The sequence below is a fragment of the Neopelma chrysocephalum genome, unplaced genomic scaffold, assembly GCF_003984885.1.
Source record: "Neopelma chrysocephalum unplaced genomic scaffold, ASM398488v2 Primary Assembly neopelma1_26, whole genome shotgun sequence".
Taxonomy (NCBI): domain Eukaryota; kingdom Metazoa; phylum Chordata; class Aves; order Passeriformes; family Pipridae; genus Neopelma; species Neopelma chrysocephalum.
Window position 1 is genome coordinate 4,181,683 of NW_020897695.1, and position 18,732 is coordinate 4,200,414.

At 37.3% G+C, this 18,732-nt stretch overlaps 1 protein-coding gene across 8 annotated transcripts in view; it reads right to left on the reverse strand.

Moving 5' to 3' along the window:
• The window catches only part of SATB1 (SATB homeobox 1), a 92,303-nt gene that overhangs the window by 56,390 nt on the left and 17,181 nt on the right, over window positions 1-18,732 (reverse strand). For 4 of the 8 annotated variants that reach the window (XM_027675367.1, XM_027675365.1, XM_027675360.1 and 1 more), the window contains exons 1-5: window positions 17,226-17,974; window positions 14,135-14,370; window positions 10,220-10,396; window positions 9,328-9,454; window positions 8,478-8,601 (exon numbers count right to left, since the gene is read on the reverse strand). In XM_027675367.1, coding sequence (XP_027531168.1) covers window positions 8,478-8,601; window positions 9,328-9,454; window positions 10,220-10,396; window positions 14,135-14,345 — 639 coding nt within the window. In that variant the 5' untranslated portion in view covers window positions 14,346-14,370; window positions 17,226-17,974. Of the gene's footprint in view, window positions 1-8,477; window positions 8,602-9,327; window positions 9,455-10,219; window positions 10,397-14,134; window positions 14,371-17,063; window positions 17,134-17,225; window positions 17,975-18,732 lie in introns of those variants that run through there. The other 4 variants (XM_027675362.1, XM_027675361.1, XM_027675364.1 and 1 more) reach the window with 4 other exon arrangements.

An 18,732-nucleotide genomic window follows, 5' to 3' on the forward strand; every position in this document is an offset into this window, starting at 1 on the left:
CAGCTTTCAGTGTAGGAAATCTTAGAACCTAAAAAACAAAATAAAAGTGAGACAGGTGCATATAAGGAGAACATTTCATCTGTTCCCACCTCTGGGGAACAGAACACTTCCCTTTTGAGCAGTTTATTCCATGGCTTGGAGTGAGGCAGGTCTAAGGTTGCTGTTGTCCTGAAAAACCTGTCCTCTGATCACAGCTGCAAAGCACCAGGGGAACCTGATACTATTTGTGCTGTTCTTAAAGAAAAGTGTCCAAGGAAAGAGAGACAAAGCTCACCCTCACCTTAGGGTTCTCCTACCATGTTTCTAGGAAATAAAAAGAACCTAACTATTAATTAAAAAAGAAAAAAGTGGTGATGGTGGGGGAGCAAGCTTTGAGAGTGTTGCTCAGTCTGTTTGAGAAACTCATCTCTTTTAAGTTATGATTAGAGTGAAGGCATGCAATGAGTCCGGTCTGACAAGGTGAGAGTTGCTTGTCTCTGAGCATTGCCTCTCAACAAGTGGGTCCTGTTTTTGCTTTTGTTCCCGTCAGGTAAAAAATTACTACCAATTCAAGTACTTTTCTCCCGATGCATCTTTATGCCTACACTCCTGCATCCCCTAACACAGATGTACCTCAGCTTTGAATCTGCTGACAGTGATGCTACAGCACCTACAGAATTTGCTCAGCTTTTGGGTAGGTTTTATAACCATGCTGATCTCTGTGCCTCCCACCACTGCTAGTAATAACTGAACCAGTCAGGGAAGGTCTCTGCAAACCAGTCACAGCAGTGATTAAGATGTAGACATACGTATCTCCTCACCCTTTAAATAGAAGGCTTAATTGGCGATGTGGATAGCAGCTTTCTAATGGACAGAAATTAAACTCCATTTAATTCCTGAGGAGACACTTCCAATGCACAAGGTTTACCACACATTTGGAGCGTGGAGGGAGGGGGGAAGGAAGGAGCTGCATGCACAACTCTCTCTACCTCTGACAATCACAGAGGAAAAAGCAACATGAGGACCAGAATGGCATAAGTGTGGCAGGTGTGAATTGACCTGCACTGGCAAAGCTGTGAGCTGGGAAACTTGCAAATCACATGATTGTGCAATACTTGGCTCCAGTCAGTGCTATCATGTTCTTTATTAAAAAAAAAAAAAAAAAAAAAGTCTTAAAGACATGTACATCAAGTTAAGGGATTAACTGTCAAGTGACATTACTGAAAATAGAGACAATATATTTCTTTATTGTTAATGAAATTCAGTTAAAAGTGAAGGAAGTGATAAAGAATGTACTGTTTTGTAATGTATTTTACATAAGAACGTAATATAGAAAGGGAAGTGCAATTAAATCTTAATGTGGACTTTTTTATTTTTAGTTTATCATCTGGTTTACATTTTGAGCCCCTTTGCAGCAGTAAATTATGCTGGCATTTCTTAGGGAATAACTGCCATGTTAATTTAGTTTAATAAAATAACTGACAGAAAAGGGGGAAAAGAAGCAAAAAAAGACAGTACCCCCCCCATACACACTCCTTATCTTTAGCTAAGTATTCAAATGCTTTCTATATGAATTGTCCGTGGTCCAACTCCAGCACCATGTAATAATACAATACATTACAACACAGTACAATGCAATCTTGGGTTTCTGTAGCGCCCTTCATGCAAGCATCCCAGGGTGCTTTACAATCATTATGAGTTAAAATTAAAACTGAAGCACATACAATTCCTAATAGAATAATTTTAAAAATGCTAAACAGAACAAATAACTTTTAAGTCTAGATTTAAAAGTCCCAACAGCCAAGCTTTCCTTACTTCAATTGGCAATGAGTTCCAAAGCTAGGGAGCAAAGCGACTAAAGGCTCTCTCATGTTATGTTAAAGGATCTCTCATGTTGTTTATACTTGTGCAGTACTCTACAGCCAAAAATTTGCCAATAAGGAAAAAAAAAAGACTTATTTGCAATCTTGCTTTAAAGAACACTGGAGGAGTGGCTTGTTAACTCTCAAAGTTATGGAAAAAATAAATCAATCAGGGTTTGCACTTGGCCATGACTGCATTAAGAAGTATGGAAGAAACATGAACAAATGAATACAAAATTTTGTAGTAGTGCATTATTTGACTGCCTCTCAACCCTCTAAATGTACCCAGATGAAAAAAAAAGCATGGTTATATGTATAGATATATCTATAAAAAGAACATCACTACAAATATTTAAAATGCAAGTTATTCTATATACCATTCTCAGGACCACTGAATGAACACAGAAGTTAAGTAGGGCTCAGTTCTACTATACATGCATGTTTTCGAAGGAAAACATATCAGAAGTGAAAGTGCTGTGTTCCTTTTCATTCTGTCACTTTCCTAAAACTTGAAGTCCATATGATGCAGATAATCGTTCACATGACAGTTCTCAAAATTGCTGAGATACAATCACAAACGGTTAGCCCACAACGTGGGACACACAGTCCCAAAAATACATTAATTTTGTACTTTGTTCACAAGAGAGCCTGGCAGAGGACAGGTGCTTATAACTCCATACAGCTGACTTTAGCAGTGTTAAAAAAGCCCCAACAAACTATCAACACTAGCACCATTCCTCTATAGGACTCCTCCACTTTTCAGAAGCAGAAACACAAGACCTCATTAGAGCATAGATACTAAGGGACACACTGACACTTTACACACTCCTCTGAAGGCAGAAACTGCATTTATTTGAGGAACAAGGCATATTTCTCCCCTCGTCCACACAATAATTTCAAGCCTCATAACTGTTTTGGAAAGGGACTTTAAATCCTTATTGTACTTAATTCTAATGAAGAGACAGAAAAAAATAGCTATATATTTTCTCCTTTAATAGGGCACTGCCCAGATAAAACAGTTGTAGACAGACTGACATAGCTCTAACACAGAGCATTTAGGTGCATCTAAAGAAAGAGTTTAGGTGCAGCTAAAGAACATAGATTAGTGATCAAATGATCAAGCAATTGAAAGGTTGAATACCCTGTGAACGTCCTCACACAGCTCTACCAACACGTGCATTACATCTTGCTCATCCCATCAACAACACGCTTTGCACTGCCCATTCTATCTGGATGACTAAAAATCATAGCCACAAATTTTAATAGTTAATCACAAATGTTTTAAAAATCCAGATACCATGTCAGCTTGAAGAGACATCACAGTGAATGCTCTTGAGCAAGTGGGAGGTGGGTTGAAAAGGCCTGCCTGCCAAAACCTGAACCCAAGCCCTCCAGGATTTACTTCCCTGAAATAATTAATGACATCTTTAAAATCTAAAGTACAGCAACTTCTAAAGCAGAAAAAGGAGCTGCATTCCTTAGTCAGGTTATTAATTATTGGGGGAGGGGAGGAAGAGAGAAAAGACTTACAAGCAACAAAGAAATCCAAGGACTCAATCTCAAGTCTAGGTAGGTAATTTTGAAAGGGGAGGGGGTAAAACACACCTTTTGGTTTTGTAAAGCATGAACTAAAAATTGCTTATAAAACGTATTTATTTTGGCAACTCTTAATAGTTTGTTCCTTGATTATGTATAGGTATAGAAATTTTAATTTTAGAAAACATAACTTTTTTGGTTAGGATTTTGGAAGAAGGGGGTTGGTCAGAACAGCAGCGAGGAAATGTAAGAGGATTTCTATTGAGCTGCTTATTTGCTATGATGGCCAGGTGCCTTCAGATCAGGTGAACTGAGAAACACTGATGTTCCAAGAAAGCTTTCTGCCTGTTGTCTCTGCCAGATCATATAAAGTCTGCATGATGTCTGCGTAAAATAGCATGCAAATTCAGGGCAGGATATCTGAACAAAAAGGAAAGTATATGATCTATAACATGCCCATGTCAGATGCAGAGAATCACTCACTACAGCATGGAAGCTTGTTAAAAATGCAGTCAGGACAGTTATATTTATCACAAGTGCAAAACTATTCAGACTTGGGTGTCGTACCAGCACTTGTTCTGTGTATGCATACGTTTCATGGAATGCAAGCGCATATCCCTCTGACTAAAAAAACACTATTCCCTCATCACCAAGAGCAAAATTATGTAAATGACATTATACGGTGGGGAAAGGGGGGAACACACAAATATCTTCAAAAAAATTTTAAAATAGTAATGCAATGTCTGTAAATTACTATGTCCCCAAGTATCACAGCCTCTGGACATATTTAATGGTAATACTGCATGTCTCCTACAAAATATTGGGGAAAAAAAGCCATTGAGATTTGAGATTCTACTATATATCAGACCTGGAATTTCTCATCTATAATGCACTGACTCACGGTTGTCCTGAGAGTCAGACTAGAAACACGCAGTTTCAAAGGACAAGCAAAACAGGCAAAAAAATGCAAACAAAAAACACCAAATACCTTCACATTTCAGGATACTATGGGGTAAGAGAAAGAATACATTGCTTCAGAAGTGCTTTTGCAGTGGTTTGATAAAGTACCTGTTTGCGAATACTAACAACAATCATTTAGGAAATGTTTTTGTAGAAAAAAAAATCAGGTGAAGTAATACCAGAAGAAAAATTGATGTCATTTGATCACTACCATATTTTCAAAGCAGTGCCCTGATACTAATTAATCTCTATGATCTCTTCATTTGGTACATGACTTGTTATCTTCTTTTCCTAGAAAGGGTTCTAGGAACTCAAGATAAGGGGTACACCTAAACCTTCAAAATCACACAGTGAGTTCATTTCAGAATTATCAAAAGAATTTCCCATTCTTTTCTCAGACCAATAGCCCATGTTGCTCTCTGCTTCCTCATAAAAGTTGATCTAACTATATACATATATAAATACACAGAGAGAGTGAAAGACAATAATTCAACAGGGACAAAAGAGGAAAAAAAACCCCTTATTAATATCAGCATACATACAGCCTGTAGTATTTAAGTTATTAACCGTGGAAGTAATAAAAGACTTCTGCACTAAAAATCAAAATAGAGCAAAACTGTGGAAGTGAAGTATGAAAATGCTAAGACTAAGGCTGAGGAGAGACACTGAAAGACTAACATTAAATAAGTAAATGCAACAGAGTTGTCTGCTTGCCTGATCACTTTAGAACAGCTCCCAGAAGACTGAGGTAGAGTAAAGCTTCTGTGCAAGGGTTTGGAAATAAGAATTGATGGTAGAACAATTTCTTTACAACCCTTTGGAGACTGAAGAGTCAAAACAGGAGGGAAATGAGATCTAGGCCACTCACAAGATAGACCAAGTTAATGGAATGCACAAGACAGCCCAAAATTGAGCCCTAGATTAAATTCCGAGTTACCTTCCCCATCAAAAGAAATCTGGAGAGGAAGCAGAAATGAAGCGAGCTGTGCGTATGAAACGCAAAACATCTTTCACTCAGCATCTGCACATGTTGCTAGTCTCTAGCAATAAAATCTGCAACTTGATGTAAAGGTTGAAAATATCCATTGCTGCCCGTAATTCAGAACAGGCTTGGCTTTTCCATGCAAAATTTGCAGTGTCCTTTCACCTGCACTGCTTGATACCAAAAACTTGAGACCAAACCTCTGGATGCCTGTTGGCAATTCCACAGCAATTCAGAGCCATGTATTTGCTCTGGTCCATCCTGAGCACTCCAAGTCATGTGTACAGGGATTCCCCATGATGCGGGCTCATATACTGAGCGATAAACCTGACCTTCAGGTGTGGCCACAGCAGTCACAGTGCAGGACATTTACAGTAGCTTCAAAAATCACCATGTATACAACTCTTCTAATGAGAGCAAGAGTCACAATAGTATTTTACCAAGGAAGGCATGAAGAGTTCTTATGTTTAGGCCACAAGGTTTTAGTTGGACAAGAAAGCAAATGGCAAAAAAAATTAAAAGAAAAAAACCCACACTCAAGCAAATAATGCTGTTAAGTTCTCATGACTCTATAATTGAAACAAACTGGTTCTCAAAGTTTGTTTGCTCATGTATTTTCAAGCTATTAAATATATCTGCACTATAAAATAGTTTGCTTGGGGTTTTGGGTTTTTTTTGCAGTAGATAGAATGCCAGTATTCTGAACAAATATGAGCAATTTTTTAATATTAAAAAATTCAAGATTGTCTAAGAAAATCCAGTAAATTTTAAGTGAGAACAGGGCTTCAGAGATGCCATGCATGGAGCACAGCGACTTAAATACTTTAAAACAAATCCTTCCATACCTATGCAAAACAGAGTATTGCTGATGACAGTGACAGAAAACGATAACTACTCTCGTTTCCACTTGCAGTCATTTTTCTGTGGTTAATAAATTATATCCATAACAGTGTTAATAAGTTATGGTACGGTGTCACTGCATTAGTTTGCATTTATGATGAAACACTTCATACGGCATTACCTATACCTGTGGAAGCACAAAATAGGAGAGACCCCTTCTCTCAGAAGAATCTCCCACTTCAATGGAACTCCTAAGGAAACACTGCCTCCTGACCTCTGCCTTGCTCTTACTTCTCACCTCTGTTGCAGCAGCACGCCAGTGCAGGGCAATTCACAGACTTTAATACCTTTAATAAAACACTGACACTCTTAAATCAGAATCACTTCCATAGGAGTGATATACAACGAGTTATTAGTTAGGCAAATACAGATCAATTTAGTCATGTGAAAAGGACACTGCCAGATCAACGCGTCTTCCTTCAAGCTCCCAGAGGGAAAGAGGAAGGTTTAAACTGACTGCTGGGCTCTCGATCAACAGCTGTAACAACTTGTTTTCCCAAAAGTTAGGAATAAATAAATGTATTTTAAGCTTAACATGATTTGGTCCTTAAAGAAAAAAGAAAAGCAGATGCTATCTAAATTCTTTCAATCCAACTATCTTAGCGCTGGAGAAGATAAAGAGGACAAAAGTAATAAGCACGCTTTTAATAACAGAAAGAAGCTCACGGCTTTAAGTACATTCTTTTACAAATAAAGAAGTACAAATCAGTAAACAGTCCCAAATCAGAGTTCTGTAATCTGGAGTTTTGGTCATCTCAAGCATTAACTTGAAGAGCTGTTATTAGGCAAGATTTTTTGTCCAATAAAGTTATTATATAAAAACTCAGTATAGTTTAAAAGCAATTTTTTAGAAGACTGTAATTACTGAATTGTCTTCAGTACAATGATACTGTCTATAATAAAGTTTCCTTTTAAAAACTTTTTTCTGCTTTATATATACATATATACAGAAACTTCTGTGTGAAACATGATGTGCAAATAGAAACAAGATATTCCATCTCAATAGAATTTATTTGCTTTCTATCAGTACCAAGTAAAAAGTACCACTATTAGAATAAAATGGAGAAAAATCCCAAGTGATCTGTAGCTTCCACAAGCCAGCAGTGCAAAAGCTCACATGCTTTTGTAGTAGGTACATACAAGATAACTTTGCAGACATATTACTGGAATGGTTTGCAACCAGTGAAGATAATTTTGATTATTTCCACTTCAGAACTTTCTATATTGGAGCCACATCACGGAAAACAATCTAACTCTAGGGGAAAAAAAGTGATGGGAAACAAGCCTGCATATATATTTGCAGGAAAAACAGACAGCGAAAGAGACTAGTCCTCTACAGATTAACTGAACCTTTTTGGAGACAAAGACTCCAGAATTCTGAGCAAGAGAAATAAAATCCCCATAAAAATACCTTGGCTTCCATAATTTCCCTTTTTCCCTCCCTGCCACAACTAGCATCATTTATTTGTACACTGAATTAGTCTCCACTGCAGCACAGCAAAACACATTTTAAAACTTAAAAGGTAAAAAATATACCACGTTCCCACCACAGCATCATTGGACACCATTATGTGTAGAAAAATAAGTTGCGCCTTTGCAGTAATTTGACAAGAGAAGAACAAAAAGAATGGCAAAAATAGAACAATACAACTAAGGCTTGAGGAAAGCATCGGTTCAATATTTAGCAATGCATAAATTGAGGTTTCATTTTTGTTTAGGTATATTTTGATTAGAACTAATAAATGACTGATTTTCCTTTGGTTGTTTGCAACAACAACACATCACCCAAAGAGCTTTATTCTTTATTCCCTTATCATATAGTGTGCCAAAGATTGTCTCATTTTATGAATTAGCATTTAAAACTACTGTAGGTTATCTAACAAGCATTCAGATTCAATAGTACTTTTGACAGCAGTAAGTAAAGAGCCTTTTAACATTTTGAACACATGTGCTTGAAAAAAGTAGTTGCATCAAAGCAGTTCAAAGACTGAAGACAAAAACCAGTTAAAATCCAGTTTGCTGTGAGACGATTTTAGTGTGGTGTAAACAACCTTTCACGACTCCCCCTGGGAAACATTGTAAGACGATGTTCAAAATGAAGCAGGCATATTTATAAAGATCATGAAGTGGTCAAATGCATTTGCATTTTTGGCAGATCCACTCCATGGGTACTACTTGCTACAGTCTGTAGAAATCTCAGATCTCACATCAGCATTGCCTATAGTGCTTTATTATTTATTATATGTTATGCTAAGTACCTGTGAAAGGGGACATTCCTTGGCCAATGAACTCTGGTTCATATCCTTCAGTAAGTCCTTCAGAGCATTTCTTACTGTTGTGTGAGACCATTGTTCAGGAGGCAAGTCTTCTAGTTTAGGGCAACTATTTGAAACACAGATTAGAAAAGGGATTATTACAAGATTGCATCCTGCTGCAGAACATTCCTTTAAGACAGACAGATTTCATTTTGCGCATCAAGCAGATGCATCTGGAGATTGCTCTCGGTCTCCTGATTGTTCCGATTAGTTAATTACTTTATACAACACATCTGCTGTATTGATGCATGAATTATACATCAGCTGCATGTGGCGACTATTTTTTCATGTTACTTCTACCTTCCTGCTCTGATGCGCTTGGTAAAACAATTTAAGGTGTAATGCTTTCTCAAGACTGATCATGAAAAGCATTAATATATTAACCGTTTTTCTTTTTTGTTGCTGTGAAATTTAAGAACCTAAACAGCAACAATAAGTGTGAGCAAGTCATTCTTTTACAAAATGCACACAGATGGTACTGTTCATGATATGCAAAAATATTTTTCTCTTAAGTAAACTTTATGTAAAATGCCTTCTTGTAATGCATCATTTAATTGACTAAAATGCAATATAGTTTTAATGAGATATCCAAAGAAAATCTATGTATCAGAGCTATAAAAGTTTTCTGGAATAGTATACTGTAAGTTAAAGAAGAATTAGAATAACTAAAAAGGAATTTAGGTAAGCCTTTGTACTTTGAGCACAAAGCACAATGGGAATTAAATACAAGCAATATTAACAGTTAAGAGCAGACAAGTAACAGTTCATGTCCCAGAACTGCAGTGCAACTCACCTGTGTAACTGGATTTTCAGTGTGACCACATGATACACATCTTGCAGCATGTCTGCTACTGTAGCATCAGGGGCATCTGTCACATAGGAGAGTGGAACTGGATTCCACTTCCCAACCTGGATAAGCCCTGCAGGATTGTTGTTTTGTGAGGGGAGGGGCAGTGGGCAAGAACAATTGAAAGAAAGTAATTTACCTCTTAATTGATAGGGGCAAAAAAATTATCTGATTTTAACAGGATCACTACCTTTGTTTCTAGCCTCTTAAATCTGGCAAAACACAAGAACACACACCCCCCTCGAAAACCCCCACCCACACACCACCAAGAATATGCTTTATCTATATTATGAAATTATACAAATGCATTTCTTAGTATGTATAGAAGTATATTTTCCTAAGTTCCCATGAATTCAATAGAACATGATATAATAGTTAGCATTCATCTTAATAAATTAGAAAGGATTTTGCAATGCAAGAACTGAGCAAAAAAAAAATTACTTTGCAGTCTATAAAACCATGAGGAACAAAATAAAAGAAACAGAACTGGATATTCAGTCATAAATGCAACTTGACTCTCAACAGTCCATCTGCTCAAATATGCTTTACACTTCCTTGTGGATCCTCAGTGGAGCAGATTATTAAGGTCAATAAGCATACTAATGATTCAGTTGAAGTCTTTTCTCTTCTTAAAAAAAAAAAAAAAGAAAAGAATTTACCTCCACATTCCCCACGAACAAAACACACACTAACTAAAAACACATTAAGGAAAAAAAAATAGACTGAATTTACAAGAAGTTTAAGAAGTGAAACCTGCATTCCTGAAAGAAATCCTCCCCCTCCCCCAAGACCCCACAAACAAACATAATTCATTGTACAATTTCATAATCTTATTTACCTTTAGCTTGGGCAGCAGAGCTGTGAGAATATCCAAGAGATAGCAAAGCCATTTCAATCAGTTGGTTGAAAAGCATATCCTTCCTCACCAACACAAATTCTGCATGCTCCTCCTTAGAATCATACTCAATGGCATTTTCATAATGTTCCACTACACAGAAAACTGGAAGCATACTTCCTATTAAAAAAAATTAAATTTAATATATTAAACTTGAGTTATAGTAGAGTAGGTGGGTCTATACAGCGTTATGTAAATAAAACCTGTATGAACAGGCAGAGGAGAGGCATCAAGAATCATCACAAATATTTGACAAACATATTCCCCAAGTCCTTTCCCCTTACCCTCTCCAAAAAAGAGAAAGTTCTACAAAAGATACATCTCTCTGAAAATCAGAAATGCAAATTTATCTCACTTGATCAGATACAGATTTAAAGAATTACCTTCTATAGAAATAACAAGGTTGACTGAAGAGAAGTTGATTCTCTCTGTCCTGCCTGATTTGTTGTGAGTAGCAGGCAGCATGAGAACCTAAATACATGCTGCAGATGTCTTCACTGTAAGCCATTTTAGTACCAGCTACATAATTTTGTTCGTTAACATTAAAACTTTCTTAGTCCTGCCAAAAACATTTAATTGCTTTCAACATCAACAACAAATCACCTTGTGTGTTATACATTCGCTCTGAAAAGAGTACACAAGGAAACAAGGCAAAAGTTAACACTAATTCGTGCTTCATTCACTGAGTGCACTTGAGCACTACTTTCACTTGCATTTTTAAGAAACAAATCATGATTTCAATGCCGCTTTAAGAAGTGTACCTGCAGCTTGGGCTTTTTTTGTTGCTGCTGTTGTTGTCTTCTGCACTGTACATCCCACAATGCTATTTTGGCATGCCTGAAAGTTAATCACTAATTTCCAGTTTTGTAGCATCATATGACAAACCCTTCCATACGCTGTACAGACTATTAAGCAAATAACCTCTTCTCTTTCCTTTAGCCTTTTTTTTTCCCTCCCTTTTGACAATAGACAGAGAAATAACAAATGACCCAAGCTGTTTTAGGGACAAAGTCTCTCCCAGCAATCAGATTCCTTGACTTCATGAAAATCCCTCCTGGCCTCCCAGATGGACACAGATGACATGATGACCTTGGACCTGTGGTTTTACATCCCAATCCTGTTCCACTGTCTCCAGCGGCACAGGTTAGGATCTCTTAATGACAGAAAGCAAAAGGGTTAAAAGCAGATGTACAGAACTGTCTTATGGCAGCCTGCCAGAGGGGTATCATCTTTAGCATAAATGATGACAAGGGTTATTTTAACAGGGCACCCAGGAACTCCAATTAGTCCTACAATGTTAATGCCTCTATAACCACTGCCCTCTAGACTTCGGAAACCTCCTAACCTGCTAGGATGCACCTGACATGCTGTAGTCTAAAAGGAAGATTTACTCTTGACAATAGATACACACTTTAAGACCACGTCTGTTGATTTGTGCTCTAACGTATAGCAAGAAATCATGAAAAAAAAGATACTTCTTTAAGCACGTATATTTAAACTACATCTGTTCACCAGAGAGCCAATCTCTGGCAAACAAACCCCTTCAGGCTTGCTTGGAAAAGCTCACAAACTCACTCAGTTTGCCCAATAGGCTCAGCATGAAAGACAAGAGTAAAAGCTTGCCAATATTTATGTAGTGCAGGAAGATGCATTTCTGTCTTGATTTTTTTTGTTTGGTTGGTTTTTATAAATGTGAGGGAGACCGGTCAGGAAGGGAAAGAAGACCAAAGCAAAAGCAGTACATGCAAACTGGTGTTTTCTTCGTTGGTTTTAATTAATCTGTGGACACACATGCTTCAGCTGCAAAAAGGTGGTGGTTTTTTTTTTTTTTTTCTCGCTTCCAGGCTCTCACAACTGATGTTTCACCTATTGCCATCTGACTCAGAGTAAGGGCTCAAAATTCATAAATAGTTTTACCAGTAATTCCTGAAGATAAACTGTAAGCAAAGCTTCATTTTAACAAACAGTGCAGATACACTCAAACCCAGCTAAAGTATATTTGTTTTTCCCCTTATCAGTTCCTACAAATTAAGCTATGATCAGACACAGGTACTTTGCTGCTATCAGCACCCTTTTTGCCAGGTACCTGGTTTCCTGAGTTGCAGCATTCTGGAAAATGAGGTACTTTAAACAACACAGGAGAACCTCTTGGCCAAATTTTGAAGCACAGCACAGATTATCAGAGGTCGATCCCAGCAGTGCAACACAGGTATCATCTGACTACAAATCAAGACACTAAATCTTTTAGCAAACTGTCACTAGTGTCCTTCTGTTAACGTGAAAAACGTTATACAGGAGAGCACAATCTCAGCTGGCTGATCACTCCTGCTAGTACTTGGCAAGACCTCCAAGTGCAGCAACTTCATAACCTTCTAGTATTAAAGGGGAGAGCATTGGTCAGTTCTCCCTGCTAAAAATACAGCATGATTTAAACCTGAAGGCAGTGTTAGAGCTTTTGCTGAAGGTTTACGAGTCTGTGTAAACAGCACGTCTGCCATAAGGAGCAGTGAAGTCTGTAGAATCCTTGTCTAAAACTGTCCTGGCATTAAAGTTTGCTGTGCAAATATCACATAATACCAGAGACAGCTGAAATCTCCTATTTAGGAATTTATGGAACTTATATGTTTGCAGGCGTCAGAAAGTCCTTTTCATAAAGCCCCACTGCTTCACTGTACAATGTTAATGCACTCTGCTTGAAAAGCCGTAATAAATTATATTTTTAATGCTCTTACCCTGGCTTTCTTAAGATGCATACATTCTTGGCAAACAATCAATAAATAGGGTAATCATGAGCAGAGGCCAAAGAATTTGCTGAAGTGCTGTTTTTCCATTTTTAATAGATAAAGATCTAACAATACGGACTGCTGTGTCTGTTCATTTCAGGATCAATATATTCTTTGTTTTCACCAAACCGAGGAAAAAATAAATGATTGTACGATAAATGTTATGCATCAGACACAATGAAATTCCTCTGCCTTCTAACTTTATGCGTTTAATAGTCCTGGTTCCATTTTGCACTTTGTTTAGCAAATACAAGAAAAATCTAGATTATAAGCATAACCAATTATGCTAGGAAAAGTAGAGGATGTTTTAAGACATATGCCAAATTACATGCAGCATATTTTGATTTAAATTAGCAAGCCTGTAGGACATGGTCAAAAAGACTTACACATTTTGATAAGTAAAATTTCTATATTATTGTCCATTAAAAATATTTTCATTGCAAACAAAAGCCACCCATATACGAACATCAATGGTTCTAAATGTGCCTTTTCCTTGTGTAAATGTCTAATTACAGCAAACCAGCCACTGAAAAATATGACACCCAAGTTGTTCATTGTTCAATAATGAATTGTACTTAAGAAAATAAACTGCAAAGATTGACATCATAAATGACTTTTCCAATGTGATACCTAAAGATTTACACTCTCTTCTTTAAACCAACTTGCAACTGTTATGGAAATACTGCTGCCCTTCCAATCTTAGGACCATCATTAAGAGGAAAGGTGAGAATTTGTTGTGGGGTTCGGTATTTACTCTTGCACATTTTTGTGCTTCTTAACCCAACACTTACCCAAAGAATTAATATTACTTATATTTCAATGTAAGAATTTGCTTTAACCAGAGATAGCCTTTACCTTAACAAAAATCAGACTCCACCCTGAATAGCAAGATGCTCCACCCAAGCATGAAGCTTACATTTCCCAAATGTGATTTATATCAGAATTGGGAATATATAGTATTTTAGAATGGAGATTTAATCCTGAAATATAAATGAAGTAGAGTCTGCAAAAGTATGCTTCCCCCCCAAATATTATAAATCATATTTCTCTAATGTAGAATTAGCAAAAGTGTTACCTTTTCTAATATTAGTTTTCATCAGGTGTCCAGAGTGTTTTAAAGGCACTCCTTGCATTTTAGTTCCTGTACTTCCAAGTCTTCCTCTTCCTAATGGGCTCCCATTCTGTTCCAAGCGCGCAATTTTGGCTGGTGGACCCTTCGGATCGCTTACATTGTTAGACATTTCTGAATGTTCTTTCCCCTGAGTTGCCTCGTTCAAATGATCCATACTCAGTCCCGCCTCTAAAGATCACCTGCCATGATTCAAAAAAAAAATATATATGTTGTACACGTGTGCGCATATGTATACGTACACAGCCTGCACATGTACAGGGAGAGATATATATGTATCATAACCTCATAAAGAACAGATGACTATTTTAACTAGAAAGAAATGCCTTTTTCAAAAGAAACAAACTTATTCTTCAAAAATGACCTCACATCCCATTTTACAGAGAGATTGTATCATAATCTGGTGGAATTATTTTTTAAAAGCCAACTAGAGTACCTCTTTAAAACAAAAGAAAAAATTCTTCAGAGATATTCTACTGAATCTGAGAGACACTAAGACTCTCATAAATGATGATGATTGTCAAGGTATGTGCTCCAACACAGCTATTGTTACAAATATCAGAGAAAGGTTTGCTTTTAATCACAGGTATTTTTATTGTGGGGACAGAGAGAAAGAAAAAGATTCTAACAAAATATTTTTTGATCTACTTGATTAAAAAATAGATGAACTACAATAGAGAATTCGTTAAAACTTTAGTTGAAGGAGTAACAGATTTATTACAGATGTAGAATATTGTCCATTTACAATTCCACCTCCTCCCATAAAAAATAGAAGTTTGAAAAGAATTTAACATTTAAGTTCAGACAACAGCGGCGGGAGACGATTGCTTTTGAGTTTCCAGACCAATATTATACAAAGAGTTTATCAACTCTTGCTAAGTTCAAAATATGCAATTTTTCAGATGTTGAGCTTCAAATATTAAATAGTTTAGTTTATTGAATTAAGAAAAATAACTGAGAAGTAGTATGTCACCAAACATAAAGCTGGGGAAATAACTCTACAATTTCTACAGTACCTTTGAAGCTCTTAAATATTAAAAAAACCCTAAACCTGGGTGATGCTGTCACAGTTATTGGTAACCAAAAAAACCAGAATTTAAATAGCGAATTGAGAAAAGGTATATGTTAGCATGTCTGTACTTCCCTTTTTACAAACTTTTGAAACCTCTCTCCATGAATAACAATTACAGTTAAATCACTAAAAATCTCCCAAGCCTAGAACACAGAGGAAGTTTTGAGGATTCTTGTCACTCATCAGAATCTGTTTTGCCAACTATATTAAAAAAAAAAAATCCCTTGCTGAGAGCAGAGACATCTTTCTGGTTATGATTTCACTAATCAATACTCTTGTGATTGTTAGGTATTTTACCCTACCTTTCTCTGACTGAGAAAGGATTAGGGTTTCTCTGACTGAGAAAGGTGTAACTACACAGACATATATTATACATAGATTATATATATAATATAATCACTAAGGACAGGTGACTAGACATTAATTTATGAACTAGTATTTACATTTGCAATTACAAATACTGGGGAAGTCATATTTAGAAAGACTGGTGTGAATCTGATAATTGTTACTTTCTTCCAGTTGCCTAGTAATTCAATACATTTTCCGCACATTTCAGAGCAAAGCTATTATAGCCTAAATATCTTGGATTTTTTTTTTTATATACACTTCAACTGGTATACATGCCACTGACAATTTCGTAAACCATTTTTTTCTTGTTTGAACATCATGTTGCTTTTTCCAATACGGTGAAGAAAGAAGTAATGTATTAATTCAAACGTTTACAAGCAACCTCAAGAATGCCACCAAATAGATTAAGTTCAGACAATCATTATTTTTTCTTATGCTGTAAGGTGACAGCTAAGGTTTACCGTTCATCTTTATCCCATCTGTTTGAGGTCGCGTGTCTCATTAACAGTAAACATGCCTATTTTAGCCACTTTTCATAAAGATTTTTTTAAACTGTGCTAAGTGCAACCTAAGCAAAGAATTACAGACTCAAACTTAACATCTTCCGATGTTTCTGACAATGCTAAAGTACTACGGGGCTGCTTTTCTGAGACTGGTCTCTCTCAAGAATAAGAGGATTAACAAAAAGAGAAAAAAAAAGGCGGGGGGGAGAAGAGTAAAAGAATACACACACAAAAAAGCCTCGAACAAGAAATTCCTCATTACTTTTGGCAACTTGAGAAGTACTCTAAGGCACCGAGGTTCTTTGCTACAAAAAGTATCTAGTCATCATGAGTCAGAATCAGACTACATCATGTACAGTGAATAAAAGTGATAGATCGCCACTTAGTTAATACACTGACTACAACCAAAACACCAAATGGGTCATTTTCGCTTGGCCTGAGAATACCCACCCATCGGCATCCTTTCACCGCTTAGTCATCTTGTTAAAAGCTTTATGTTACAAAGCAAAATTACATGCACATAAAACACCTAATTTACTCATTTAAACTCCATGCCCAAGGCTAAAGTTCACTGAAACCTCAGTTTGAAATAGTGATGAGCAACAACCAGCATGGCCTGCCTAGGGAGAGGGTTGCAGGAAAGACCTATCATCTCCGCCGGTTCCAGGCCAAGAGTTTCCCCGGGTTTCGCATTTAGGCATCTTTCACAACTACAAGTTTTCATCACAGATCATTGAGAGAAGAGCATAATTTCAAGGAACAGTTTCCCAGAGCCAGCGCACACGTACAGGCACACCGCGCAATTTCTGAATGAGACTCGGTGCGGTATCTCCTTTTGTCGCGACGTAACGCAGCCGGTATTATATTATTTCTTTCTCTTCTCCTGAATCAGCCCCCTCCCCATGCCTTTCCCCTCCTCTTCCCTCCCTCCCCCATAAAAACCCATAATCACATTTGAGAGAGGCTCCGCACTTATCCGTTCCATATGGCTCTCACAATCCAGGCCAAGCTTTCCCTGTGACCTTTTAAAGAGACAAAGAAGCAAAGTACTTATCTAGAAACAGAAACACTGCAGTTTTCTGAGTGAAATTAGCAAAACCGACCCGAAACTCACCACTTCAAAACTTGACAGCATATAAATAACAAAAACAAAGGAGGTTTCCTTTGCAGCCCGAGCTCTTGAAGAGGAAGAAGTTCAAGACTGATGTTTTTTAGGTCCCCCCCTTTCTGGAGGGGGGCAAGAGAGGGGGGGCACCAGACCTGAGGACTACTTCCCCTAATATTCTCTTTTTTTTTTTCTTGTTGCTATTTTCCTCTAGACGGGGAGGGGCAAAAATAGATAGCGAGAAACAGAGTAGCCATGAGCAAAAATGGCAATGGACAAAAAAAATAGAAATTAAATATCTTTTGAGAGAGCCAGTTTTCGAGGTTTAGCAACGGAAGCAAGAGCTGGAGATCAAATAGATCAGACAAGTGTAACGCTCAAAACGAGTAATTAATAATAATAATAATTAAAAAATAAGTAGCAGGTTTAAATGGAGGTGGAGGGTGACTTAAGTCTAGCTATCCTTTCAAAAATAAAACCAGTGCGTACAGGAGCAAGTGAGAAAGGGGGTTATTAAAAAAAAAAAAAGGCAAAGAAAAAAAAAAGGCAGCTTTTCTATCCAGTGTGAAAAGCAGAAAGTCTACTTCTAGGTTGTCACTTACACTGTTATTCTCCAATAGGCACCCAGAGGAGCAGCACACACAGAAGGAGCCCGCTCCCCTCCCCCTTCGCAAAAATACACACCGTAACAGCCCCCAAACTTTCTGCGGAAACCTCAGCCCCAGAGATCGCTACTGGAGATTAAAAAAAAAAAAAAAAAAAAAGGTGTAGAGAAAATTGCAGGAAAAGGCACTAAAATGCCACTTTTAATCTTGCCTTTGCGGTCCGGGGAGGGAAAGGAAAAAAAAAAAAGGCAGAGAGGACCTGCCTCCTCTCATTTACCGGGGACTGTTGTGCGAGTGAGGGGGGAGAGAGGGAGCGAGAGAGGAGGGGAGAGAGAAAAAGAACAGAGGGGAGGAAGGAAACACACACAACAAGGCACACCACCACCACTACAAAAAAGTGACGAGGTTTCACTCCCTCCGAATCCAAAACCGGGAGAAATTATAATTTTTTAAAAAATCCAAATCCTCTCTATTGGGAGAAAAAAAAAAAAGGAAAAGAGCCCCCAACAACAAAAAACTGGTTCTGCTTCTGCAAATTAAAAAAAAAAAAATAAAAAAAATCTGGGAACTCCAAGAAGAGTTACTCGCAAGAAGGGGTAAAAAATATAAAATAGAAAGGTTGCAAAAAGCCAACAACAACAAAAACCAAGCCAGCAAAAAAAAAACAAAAACAAAAACAAACCAAAAAACCCCAAACCAAAACCCAATAACAATTGAAAAAGAATAATAATGGTAGGCTTTGTTTTTTGTCTTTTTTTTTTTTTTTTAATTCTCGTTTTCCCTGGCTGGCTGGGTATGGTTGTTATTTAGGCCGGTTTGGTGGTTGTTGCTGGATGTTACACGGATATGTGTGTGTATGTGTGTGTGTCCCCGGACGGAGCTGCCTCGCTCTGCTCTGCTCCCCCCCCCCC